This window comes from Lytechinus pictus, chromosome 11 (genome assembly GCF_037042905.1).
Source record: "Lytechinus pictus isolate F3 Inbred chromosome 11, Lp3.0, whole genome shotgun sequence".
Classification (NCBI taxonomy): Eukaryota; Metazoa; Echinodermata; class Echinoidea; order Temnopleuroida; family Toxopneustidae; genus Lytechinus; species Lytechinus pictus.
This window is the reverse complement of record NC_087255.1, coordinates 14,317,005-14,330,530: the sequence shown is the minus strand read 5'-3', so window position 1 is coordinate 14,330,530 and position 13,526 is coordinate 14,317,005. Positions and strand designations below refer to the sequence as shown.

At 36.7% G+C, this 13,526-nt stretch overlaps 1 protein-coding gene across 1 annotated transcript in view; it reads left to right on the top strand.

Annotated features, from left to right (window-relative positions):
- The window catches only part of LOC129270853 (uncharacterized), a 95,219-nt gene that overhangs the window by 71,670 nt on the left and 10,023 nt on the right, over window positions 1-13,526 (top strand). Inside the window, exons 31-36 of the mRNA XM_064107025.1 lie at window positions 386-507; window positions 1,715-1,861; window positions 8,403-8,579; window positions 9,420-9,851; window positions 12,275-12,472; window positions 12,902-13,014. Of these exons, the coding sequence (XP_063963095.1) occupies window positions 386-507; window positions 1,715-1,861; window positions 8,403-8,579; window positions 9,420-9,851; window positions 12,275-12,472; window positions 12,902-13,014 (1,189 nt within the window). The remainder of the gene's footprint in view (window positions 1-385; window positions 508-1,714; window positions 1,862-8,402; window positions 8,580-9,419; window positions 9,852-12,274; window positions 12,473-12,901; window positions 13,015-13,526) is intronic.

Sequence of the window (13,526 nt, the reverse complement as noted above, 5' to 3'; positions counted from 1 at the left end):
CAGGTACATTGAAATATAACAGTTCTCACGGTAATTGAAGACTATTTAAGGTATGATCTTTAAAGTTGGTTATTGCATAGGCCTGGGGAATGATTAGCTTGTTTTTATTCTGGAGTCACACTGATCAAAGACCCCAGACGTCATATTTTTAAACTGGTATATCTTTTACAATACTAGTTTCAAGTTTGGCTCGCGTATATATATATATATATATATATATATGTATGTGAGTTTGGACTACGTGATTAAATTTTGCGGTCTTGTGTCAAATGTCTTAGAGGTCATTATTCGAAAAATGTATGGCTTGATTGGACTTGCAATGGCGGAGGATTATATTTTGAGTTAAAAATCCATCTAGTTGTTATTTTATTTTTACATCAAAAAGCTGATGGGCCTATTGGACGAGCGCTTTGTATCGGAGATGGCATTACACAGAGTCGATGGCAACCTATGGATAATTGTGGACCTTTTAGAAATGTAACAGATATTCTCACACAAATTGCAGAGGTGATATGTTTTTTTTTTTCTGTTCAAAATTGTTATTTGTCATGCTAAGGTTTATGCAAGTTAATAAACACAAAGACATAAGGGATAACGTTTACACCCTAGGTTGAACATTGGTAACGCCCATTTGGATGCAGTATTGCATCCTTATTCATAAACTTTTATAATGCAACCCTTGTTTCTGTTTGCACTGAAAAAGGTCGGTTTGCATCATAATGAGGCCCAATTTTGCACCGTGCAGTGTCTCAGATTTTTATGTTCAGAAGGTGTTTTCGCCTTTCTCAAATGGTACAACTCTGCACCTTTAACATGTTTAACGCGAGCAAAATTTACTTACTGTCTCTTTTGAAGGTGTAAAAAATTGTCTTAGGGTGAACATTTGCACCTGATAGGGTGGTCCTAGCGTTATTTCCGAAGGGAACAAATTCATAACATTTCTTCTTGTTTACATGTATCACATAAGGGAACTATGTTGAATATATTGAATGTATTTGTAGGTATTAGTATAGAACTCATCATTGGAAAAGGAAATATTGTTATGGATAAAACGTTGCCAGTTACATTTCGGATATTCATTTCCTAGATAATTTAGCTGTGGGGGCAATACAATAAAATACCATACAGATACATTGAAAATATTCCCATTTTGAATTGGATTCCTTGATCTGTATCAATTTTTATAGTGTTTTCTATTATTCTACCTTGTATCTCATTCAGTCTGCCGTTTGTTATTATTTTCTTTTATGTCACTTAACAGTAACTATTTATGTAATCATGGTAATGCTGTTTATATCATTTTGTTATTATCCTTGCAGAACAATACAATTCACATTTTTAAAGTCGTGATTGGCTTAACAAAATTCCAACACTATATACCAAACGGACATGATAAATGAGAATCGTTCTTGTCAGTATATTCATTTCTTTATCTTCGTATGTTTTCAATTAACCAGCTCATTACTGACTAATAGGTCTTGGCGATCTCACAAATAATAAAAAAAGTAGACTGGAAAATAAACTGTTGGAGGTTTGCAAATCAGAAATCTGATGGAAAATGTTTTTGATTCTCAAGTTATAAAGTAGGATATAATTATATTTGCCTTTCAAAGCAACTTATGACTACTGAAATGTGTGCTGTTCAAATAATATTAAAGCTGTAAAAACGGAACTCCCGATTTATGTAGGTAAATGTTATTTTGTATGATATTAGGCAAGCATAACTGAAGAAAACGCCGGTGAAGTGAGCCAACAAGTGGAAGCAGTTTCTTCAAATGTCGAAGATATCACACCGGATGACATCACATTGATAGCCGAGATAACATCGAGTATTGTTCAACAAAATGTTACAAATGAACAGGTATTTTTCAAAGTTGACTTCTGTGGTAATAAATGTAATTTGTTTTTGACACTGCATTTCCTTAAGCCCATACTATCCTTAACCCCATTTTTGGGGGGGTCACACTGTCTTTGTTATTCAAATACTATTTGCTTAGCCTGGGTTAACACCTTCTTTAATGAATCTTAATGATTTTGCCACACAGGGCGTCATTAACGTGCAATTTCTTACCAGTACCGTACTATTTACCGTGCTAGTCCTCTTTCATAAAACGTAGTAGTGGAGCGGTTATGAGACAAAAATGGCCAAGATGCTCGGATCAGGCAAAAAGTGTGAAATTTGGCATACAGGGGTATTTTTAGGCGCTGATTTCAAAAATTGCCGGCCCCAAGCAATTTGACCATCGGGTCGGCCGCCATTTTGAAATCCAAGATGGCCGCCATGAGAAATCATTAATGTCATTTTCTTGAGTTTTACATGACATGTGACACTGAAATTTGGTAAGTTGGGGTATTTTTAAGCACTGATTTCAAATATTGCCAGCCCCCAGCTATTTCACCATTTGGTCTGCGGCAAAATGGCCGCCATCTTGAAATCCAAGATGGCCGCCATCATATATTATTGCAATCATTTTCTCGAGTTTTACATGATATGTGACACTGAAATTTGGCATATAGGCTGAATTTTGGGCGCTGATTGAAAATATTGCCGGCCTCAAGCGATTCGACCATCGGGTCAGCCGCCATTTGAAATCGAAGATGGCCGCCATGAAAAATCATTGAACTCATTTTCTTGAATTTTACATAATATGTGCTACTGAAATTTGTAGTATATTGGTATCTGGGTAAGTTCATTTAAAAAGTTGCTGGCTCCAAGCAATCTAACAATTGGTCAGCGGAAAAATGGCCATCATCTTGAATTCGAAGCTGGCTGCCATAGAAATATTGCAATTATTTCGTTGAGTTTTATATGATCTGCGGTATTGCACTTTGACATATAGAAGTAGTGTTTGGAGCTTATTTCAAATATTGCTGGCCCTCAGCGATCTCATCCCCTGAGTCAGGGTTATACGGGCCAAAGATATTCATTCGAGCCAACCCATTTAACTCTAATTTTTTATTTTGATAGGCCTATTGCTGATTGACAAAAATGAATGAATATGATTGATAATCTAACACTGATTCTAGGGAGGGTAACTTTACTGAACTTCCTTTTATCAAATTGGGAAGATATATCACATTTTGGAACTACTTTTATACTGGCGGGAAAAGTATTGACATTTTACTGTCTCAAGTGATGAATTTGATCCTGTCAGGTGTAGTCTTCATAAATGCCGATTTATTTTTAAAATGAGCTGGTCGAGGTACCCCTTTCTGGACAGATATGGAATGTCAGACATATATCCTATCCACTGGACAGGTAGTAAACATTCAATTCCCGAATTTCATCCTTATTTTTTTTAGAGCGCCTCTTTAACACACGAGTCTATGGGAAATATATCCCTTTTTTCAGTATTTTAATCATCGTTTTTGACACCTTTATAACGTTACATAGGCCTATACGTAACGTACTTACCCACTCTTTCCCTTTTTAAGCGTTGATGCGCCTGGTATCCACTCTTCAATGAAAGTGGGCCCTCCGGGCGGCCTCTCGAGCTCTGGGAGGAACCAAATGTGGATTTGGAAAGTCGTCCTAAATCGGATATATCGCTGTTACCATAGTAGCAACCAGAATTTTGCACACGAAACGCTAATTGAATGTTTCCGTTCCAGATGCAAAACGAAAAATAAATCTCATGTCACACAATTTGCATTGCAGGACAGAGTTTTAAGACCATAACGACGGGCCCAAAAGTCTCTTCTAAAATCAACTAACGTCGTAAATAAGCGTTCGCGTTCTTCCAACGAAAGGTCGGGAATGGGAGCATGTTCGCTTCAAAATCGGGAGATCAAGGTCCGACAGCATCAGACCAAAAGATGTTAAAAGAGAGGAGTTGCTTCTACCCTGTTTGGCGGTCAACGAATTAAAGGGGAAGTTCACCCTGACAAAAAGTTAATTTGAAACAATAACAGAATAAATAATGAAAAAAAAATATTGAAGGTTTGAGGAAATTCCATAAAATATTTAAAAAGCTATTGGAATTTCATTTGGTGTATTTGTGACGTCAGATGCAAGCAGTTCCCCCATGTTTCTTATAGTACAAAATCAATGAAATGTAGCCTCCTAAAAAAAAAAGAAAATGTTTGTTATTGAACCCTCAGTATATCAACAAACAAATAATTTCACACCCGCTCCAGAAAGAAAAAAAATACCCATGATGAACCAGTGATGCATTTTATATTACACAACATAATGGAGCAGCTGCTCGTACAGTATATGACGTCACAAATCAAAAACTTAAAATTCTGATATCTTAGATGGATTTACCAATATCCTTTTTATATCATATTTTCTTGTGTTTTTACAACAAACTTTTCTCCGGGGTGAACTTCCCTTTTTAAGGGATAGAGCGACGTCCGATGTGGCGCTGCTAAGTTGCTGCCGGGCTCACGATCTACAGGGTATGGGCAAAATGAATCTTCGGAGCATTTCTGTTACTGAATTCTATTTTGAACAATAAAATATGTATTATTATCATCCATCATTAATATTATTTTCATCATCATCATCATCATACCACTATAAAACCATCAGAACTTCAAGTCTGGAGCAGTTTTCTTCATGTCGATTTGTAATAGAATATCACAATTATTGGAAAAATATTCTGAAACCAGCAAGCCAAAAACCTGCCTGTATGTCTAAAATGCAGTGCCTCAAATTATTTAAAACCAAGAAAATTATTTTAATAAATTTTCATGACAGTCGATCCTCTTTAGATTTCAAGATATTGGCCATTTTGCAGCATATCTATTGGACAGATTACTGGGGGCAATTTCAATATCCCTAGATGCCAAATTTTAAAATAATACATTACGTGATACTAGATAAAGTGATTTTTTTTCAATGATCTTTTTTCATGGCAGCCATCTTGGATTTCAAGATGGCTGACATTTTGCTTCTGACTCAGAGGATCAGATCGCTGAGGGCCAGCAATATTTGAAATAAGCACCCAGCACTCCGTCGATATGTCAAAGTGCAATACTGCAGATCATATAAAACTCAAAGAAATAATTTACAGCCTCTCAACAGAAAATGATTATTCCTGATGGTTATTATTCAACCAAAGCCACTTCAAATGTGTAACTGCAGAAGAAGCTAGCTGGTTTGTGCATTTATGGTGCTTCATACTCACGTAACATCTATATCAGCAATCAAGGGTGCCAAAGTATTATAATCCTTGCAACGGACAAAGATGTGGTTGTGTTGGATTTGTTTTCAGTGCCAATACAATGGGTTTTACTCACCATTATAATGTTGTACATCATTCAAACTTGGTAACCATATTGGAATTCAAAATAGCATCTATTTATTATGTTTTTTCATTGATCAAGGATGCAAAGATCAATTTTTTCTCCAAATTCAAAGTGTTACAGGCCATACGTAAGACTTGAGCAAATTATCTTTCATGGTGGCCATCTTGTATTTCAAAATGGCAACCAAACAGGGGTCTGACAATAATCAGTGCCTAAATATATGCCTATATGACAACTTTAAGGGCCAGAGCTCATATAAAACTCAATACAATTATCATTGCTTTTAATTCTTGGCGGTCATTTTGCCGAAACCCGGTGGTGACATTACTGGTGGCCGGCAAATATCAGTGCCACGTACTTTTGTATGCCAAATTTTTGTGTCATATATAATGTAAAATCCAAGAAAATTATTTTGATATGGTTTTTCATGACAGCCATCTTGCCGCTGAACTGATAATCAGATCACTTGTGGCTGGCAATATTTGAAATCAGCACCCAAAAATACGTACTCTATTTGCCGAAGTTCAGAGCACATGTAAAATTCAAGAAAATGATTTTTAGTGATTTTCATGGCGGCCATCTTAGATTTCAAGATGGCGGCTGACCTGGTGGTAAGACTATTTGAAATAAGTGCCCTAAACTACACCTACACTGTATATGCTAAATTTCAATACCATAGCTCATACAAAACTAGAGAAAATTATTGCAACAATATTTCATGGCGGCCATCTTGGATTTTAAGATGGCGGCCGTTTTGCCGCTGACCTGGAGGTAAAATTGCTGGGGGCCGGCAATATTTAAAATCAGTGCCTCAAAATACCCCTATATGCCAAATTTCAGTGTCACATATCATGTAAAACTCAAGAAAATGATATTAATAATTTTTCATGGCGGCCATCTTGGATTTCAAAATGGCGGCCATTTAGCCGCTGATCAAATGGTCAAATTGCTAGGGGCCGGCAATATTTGAAATCAGTGCCTAAAAATACCCCTATATGCCAAATTTTAGTGTCACACGTCATGTAAAACTCAAGAAAATGACATTAATGTTTTCTCATGGCGGCCATCTTGGATTTCAAAATGGCGGCCGACCCTTTGGTCAAATCACTTGGGGCCGGCAATATTTGAAATCAGCACCCCAAATTAAGCCTGGTCTGGAGCAAAGATTACACCATATTTCCATGAAGAACAGTTCATTTATGAGTTGTTGATGCTCCAGACACAACTTCATCATAAAGGAATACATATTTGTTATGAATGGATACCTGGGCATTGTAACATCACTGGCAATGAAGTGGTAGATAAGGCCGCCAAAAGTGCTTTAATACATCCGGAATACATCCTACAATCGACATCCATAATGAACTAAATAAAAGAGAATCAAATAGTATGATCACATTTCTTTATATGCAAAAATGGCAAAATAGATGGGATGAAACTGTATCCTCCTTAAAAAGAATTTTAAAAAAATGTAGCAGGAACTTTTAAATATTCTTTGAACCACAAGAATAGTGAATCCATTTTGCACTGTCTAAGAATGGATAATAGGATTAAACCAAAACCTATTTCTATTAAAAATACACCTATGTGGATTATGCGGTGTTTGTGGAGTGCCAGAAACAAGACATTTTATAACTGAATGCATTAAATATATAATAGAAAGATCAATGCTGTTAGTCGATACAGACTGCCAAGAGGCAGCAGATCTCGAAGGATTATTATCTTCACCAGAGGCTTCACACCAGAGAGCACTTGTGTCTTTCGTAAGAAAGACACATAGACTCTCTTATTTTTAAGTTCTCTCTTCATAACATAATTATTACAAGATATAGCAGGCTGTAAATAAATGTATATAATGTGTATATATGTATATAATATATGTTTTATTTTGTTTTCGTTATTTTTGTAACTTTTTTGTTCTGCTTTGTTTTCCTCTCTCGAAATTTACTTGTAATGTGGCTTCTACATTTTGAAGTTCCCCTTAGTCTATGTACACAGGGGTCACCCATCTATGAATCGATAGAACATTCCAAATAACCATGTAAAACATATAACATTGAATAATAACACATGAGATTAATCGCAACGAGCGCAAGCCCAGAATGTCTGCATTAATTAATTGTTTCTTTTGTAAAGGTTATGATATGATATGACTGTGACCTTGCGCTATATGAACGCATTAATATAGGGGTTTAGTTTAGAACAATTTCGCCAAAAATCCCTTCAAATTTATAACATTTGTGGGTAAAGTCATTATCACATTTGTGGGCGATCAAAAATTATTACATTTGTGGGTGAAATTATGACATTTGTGGGTAAAGTGTTATTACATTTGTGGGGAAAGTGTTATCACATTTGTGGGCGTTATTACATTTGTGGGCAATTATTACATTTGTGGGTGTAACAGACCACCCAGCCTCCGTAGCCCCACCAATTTCCCGGGGTTAAGGAATGTGTGTGCCGTGTGAAAAGCATATGAGAGGGGCTTTTTGGGTACTAAGGACAAAGCTCACCTAGGTCAGTGCATAACATTACAATTTCTAATAAACCGTCTCATGGATCAAATTTAAACTTCAATGGCATATGTGTGCTTATGGAAGTTGCAGTGATTTGAACTGAATTTAACGTCATTAGACATACAAGTATTAAGGTCATAGAAGTTGTGGTCCGATAAATATCACAATAGCCTGTAGATACAGTTAATTACAATTTCACATGGTTCATGAATGCATACATGAATGATATTATATTGTATTTTTTTATTTAGAAATATAATGGCATTATTGGAGCCATAAATTTCGCGTTTTAGAAAAATGTTATTAACCATATTGGAATAAATTTCTTTCCGTACGATAGTATATGCGGTTGTTATGTCGTTGATTGGTCGTTTTTCTAAGTTGTATAATTGGCTTGATAGATAGTTTTATAATTCATCAATAGACCAATGTCATCCACTGGATAAAAGAAATATATGAATGGAGCATTTATAATTGATTAGTCCCATTGATGGTTCTGTCAGTGCAGAGATAGGAAACTCGTTAACACCGAGAATTATGAACTGCGTTATAAAGCTACCTGTTTATGGGAACTTTTCGTTTTTAAGTTCTGAACAAATGAATTTACTTTTATTGTTTTAATGTATACCACAGGTAACCAAGGATATAACTGGTACTCTAAGCAACGTAGCAGAGGTGCAAACAGGTGTACTCGAAGCTGCGGGGGAAGCAGTTTCTATATTAAGAGAAGCTTTTGAGGAGCTAATCAGTCAAGTTGAGGTTGCCGATGGTGAGATGCTCAATATTCAGCAGCCAAATGTTGCTGTGCAGGTGACTATGATGGGTTATACTGAAATTGTCAAAACGAAGGGAAAATGTAGAAAGCAAAAGTTTAGAAAACGAGATGTCTAGACTGTGTAACTTTGAATAACACTATCATGAAACTGAGAAAATACAATGTCTTGTATAGGATTTCATATCGGATGAGGGAAAATTAAAATAAATCCTCATTCCCCCCCCCCCCCATATTAGGTTCACGACTTGGTCTTCATGCAAAATCAACCAATAGATTAATATATTGTCAAGTTACCTTAAATCGAACTTCCCCAGAGCTGTCGTACCATGTTAGATATTTTGTAGAGGTTGAAGAAAAATGTCTCTACCAGAACTCGAATCTTTGACTTTGAGCGTCATTGCCTTAACCACTAGATCACGGGGACGGCTAAGTGGTTTCGGCTTTTCCAAAGTCACGCAACAAACATATTGACCAATCTTCAACAATTCTTGATTGCAGATTAGTTTAAGAATGCCATGACATTAATTCCCATCCAAATCAAAGTTGCACTTTTTCGGGGGTGGTGGTGTGGGGATTGCTTACAAATACAGTATAGGCTACCAATATACATTTCATAAATTTGATGTTTTTGTCATATTTCTATTTGTTATTCAAGTTTCATCATATTTTGTTTACGTTTCCCTTTTTTGCATACATCAACTTTAATGTAGTGTTATCATTATAAATAAATCAAACTTACATTGAGGGAGGGAAGTTAAAAAGACGCATGCCGCGTACCTGTGTACTGCAGTTTGAAATTGCCCGCATGCAAACTACAATTTTGAACAGCAAAGTTAATAGAAGATTACATTGTCGAATTGTAATCTATAAACTAGATCCAGAGTGTATCTGCTGATGAGGGAATGGATGGACTTGTTCTTTCTCTGGCCGGATCTAGTCTTTCTGATCTCACCAAGGCCAATTTTACCATCAGCACTCCTACCCAAGGTGAACACCAGGACGATGACATTGCTTCCAAACCAGACACCATCGCACAGGTCAATATCCCATCTTCAGTTTCATCAGCCATATCATCCAGGGATCCTCTTACGGGATCGTCGTCGAATGGCAGCGGTGAATACATCCGTGTAAACTTCAACGTGTTTTCAACTCCAGCCTTATTCATTTCCAAATCACTGCGTGAATTCAGTGCAGATGATGAAGCCGTCAATCGGTCAGCTAACACTCCTGTCATATCCGTCAGCATCGGTGGGAGAAAAGTTGAATCCTTGGCTGAACCCATAAGCTTTACATTTTCGACATTAATGGTAAGAGACTTGAAATAAATGCAAAATATTCCAGCTACCAAATTTATAATCGCCGTCTGTCCATGAGTACCATTGAGGTTGAGGATGTCATTTTGTCCACACAATTTTTACTACTTTTGCAATCATAGAAGTATGCGTAATTCAGAATCTCTTATTTCCACCATGTGGTTGATTGCTCCCATGAAATCAGATTTTTGGTACTTCTGCTAATGACTACAAACTGACAAATGTGCCATCATAATATTTCAAACTATACACAACAAAAAAAGTAAGTCCCCCCTTAAACAAACATCAATAATTTCCGAACCAATGCGAGTTTTTAATATATTTTTACATGAGCGTGTAGGTAATTTTATAAGCTACCCTCTGAGTAAACGTTATAGACGTATTTTACTTCATGCTTCAGTGAGCACCGTCAGAAGGCAAAAATGTCACTTTTCAAAAGTCACAAGCCAAATATCATGACTTTGATTCCCTTTTATTGGAACTAATTCCACATTCTCATCATAAAAAATAGTCAGAAGGCTTGTAAAAGGTACTCTCTAAAAGACGATACAACTTTTTTGGCTAAATTTCACGGTTGAATAAACACAAGTCCAAATTTGCTATAATTGGACTTTTTTACACATTGATATCAATAAATATGATAAAATATGATGACAGTTATTTTTGGAAGAGTTTCTTCAACAATATTCATCGTTTCACGGTTCAATGAACATTTATTGAAAACAAAAAATACGATTTTCAAATATCATAGGCAAGTATTGGTTCATTTTGGGAACTGAAAATGATATTTTCTCAACTTTTTCGTTATGTTCATGACCAATTAACATGTTTCAATGATTCAAAGGCGTTTAATTAAATATCCACGCTTGAATGAACATGTGGAATGCGATTAGCTCTATTTTACGTTATTGGGAAAAATGCAATTTGTTACTATGGATATCTGTCACAAACCTCCTTGCATATTTCATTTGATTAGATTTTTATGAAAATCCCGATGTTTAATGCATCAGTGAGCACACAATATTCGAAAATTATGCAAATGAGAAAAAAGTTCAAGGCCTTGGCCCCACTCTGTGTCGTATCGAATGGTTATTTTGGTGTGCGCGCCTTTTGGATAGTGTTACTCTGAAGCCATGTACGAAGTTTCATGAAATAACTGTTGGCAGAAGTAACAAAAACCGTCCATGAAACAAACCCTCATTTCATATTTGTTAAAATTTTGACTTCGTCTCTCATAGACTTGTGTACATTTTGGGTGCACATGTTTAAGATTAAGTAACCCCTTATTCAATATGGTGGAACTTTTTTTCACGGCTGTCGTTAGCAATGTCATTTGGCAGTAATGTTTATCAACCTATGGGCAGAATTCTGTGCAAAAATGAAATCGATTTGTTTATTTATGGATGAGTGAGCACGCATCAAAGTGGGAAAATTTGTATTTTCAATGTCACAGACTCATTTTAAAGGGTAATAAAGTGAATATTGGGGGCAAATTCGGTTTCAAATAAGACTTTAATGGCTATTGTTTTTATCATCCATCATTTCTATCACCACACACTTTCCGAACTTTAAACATTTTCATGGTTGAGCGAGCACATTTGAAAACTTAGGAATGAATACTCTTTATACTGCATAAATGTATTCTTTTCCTAACAATTTCTCATGATCAGTTTAATTTATGGACAAATCAGTGGTGGGTCCAGAATTTTAAAATGGGGCAGGGGCCTATAATCGGGGGAGCCACCAACATTTTCAAATTGTAACATGATCTAACAAGTTGTAGAGGATAATACCAGTGACCCCTATATGATGATACGTCACAATACAGGGGCCGGGGAAGGGTTTTCAAATGGGGGGGGGGGCTGACCATGCAAGAAATCACAATCGTATGGTAATTTTTACATTTTTGTACATGCTTTTGGAAAAAAGTGGGGGGGGGGGACTGAAGCTCCCCGCCCAGCCCCACCCCCACTTCCGCGGCCCCTGCAATACACTGTGCTCACTCAACCATGAACGTATGATATCAAAATTGTGTGTGGAGTGGCTAAATGATGGATAGTAAAACAGCATAACACCATAAAATTCACCTAAAGACAACATTTGCCCAACTTTGTATTTGCACAATCTGAAAAACGACTCTTGTGACTTTAAAAAATGGTCATTTTTAATTCAATCTTTAATTACTCATGCATGACTCAACCGATCAATCTTATTTTTCCCCAGAAGTTGCTCAATGAGTGTAGAAAACCACCTACGGAATATCATATCTCAAAATAATTCCGATCAAAAGTTACAGCAATTTGATTTAGGGGGGACTTACTTTTTTTGTTGTGTATATATTGTCCATATGAATGCACCTATCGTCTTCATGGACTGTACACAAATAATTGTTGTCGATTCCTTCTGTTTGTTTATAGTCTGGATATGTTAATCCTATGTGTTCATTCTGGGATGATGAAGAAGCAGATTGGGCCCAAGATGGATGTTCCCTCATTTCAAGAGTCGGATCAACCGATGATGATAATTACGCCAACTCTGAATCAACGCAGGATGGATCCTTGGATGAGAGAGTGCGCTGTGCGTGTGACCATCTCACCAACTTCGCCGTATTAATGGTGAGTGTCAAAAATGCTACGTGATCTATAACAGGGTCTATCCCATGGAGAGTCCTTCGATATGGTATAGCAACCTTACTGACATGCAATTTTTCGGAGAGATAGCAACAATTCTGATGATTACATAAATGAGAAAGGAACCATCGATCATTATAAGCTTCGGCCCAACGATCCTTCCCTTCGATCTTATACAATATTTCTTCCATGGTTTGATCTAATAATGAAGATAACCTTTTTATTGTTTCATAAATGTAGTACAAGATGTATTTCCCAGACTCTGGGAGATGACAAATTCTTTTGCAGTATATTTTAATTTATTTTTGTTTTTTTCTTGGGGGGGGGTCGCTATATACGCACCAAGTGTTGTAGAACGTGGCAATCACATTTGTGCAGTAGTTGGATTGTTTTGTTATTTGTTTCATTATAAAGGATATCCGAATACAGAACTCCCCAGAGGTGGTTTACAACATTCTAACCTACATCGGATGCTGTCTCTCGATCCTTAGTCTCCTCGTCACATTGGCAACCTATCTCTGGACCAAGTGAGTTTCAGATTTCTTGTTTTAAGAGTGCGCGCGATGAGCACTGCATTGTTAGCGCCCGCTTTTGCATTTTGACTCTTTCTAATGAACGCTTGCTGATGTGGTTTACGGTACACCATGTGAAGTGTTATAGAAACAGTGGATAGAAGAAGAGAAGAAATGGATAGGCGAGAAAGTGGAGATTTGAGAGTAGAGTATTCTTTCTTGAAAGTAGTCCTGAAAAGGACTGTAAACCAGGAAAGATTGATGAGTTGAGAACGGCTTGAGTAGTAGAGCTAGTGAGGAGATGCTGGCTTGAGTCGGCGAGTAGAGATGATGAGTAGTAGAGACTCGACGTTTCGGGCAGGTTGACTGTCCGTCTCTCTACTACTCATCTCTCTACTACTCATCATCTCTACTCGCCGACTCAAGCCAGCATCTCCTCACTAGCTTTACTACTCAAGCCGTTCTCAACTCATCAATCTTTCTTGGTTTACAGTCCTTTTCAGGACTACTTTCAAGAAAGAATACTC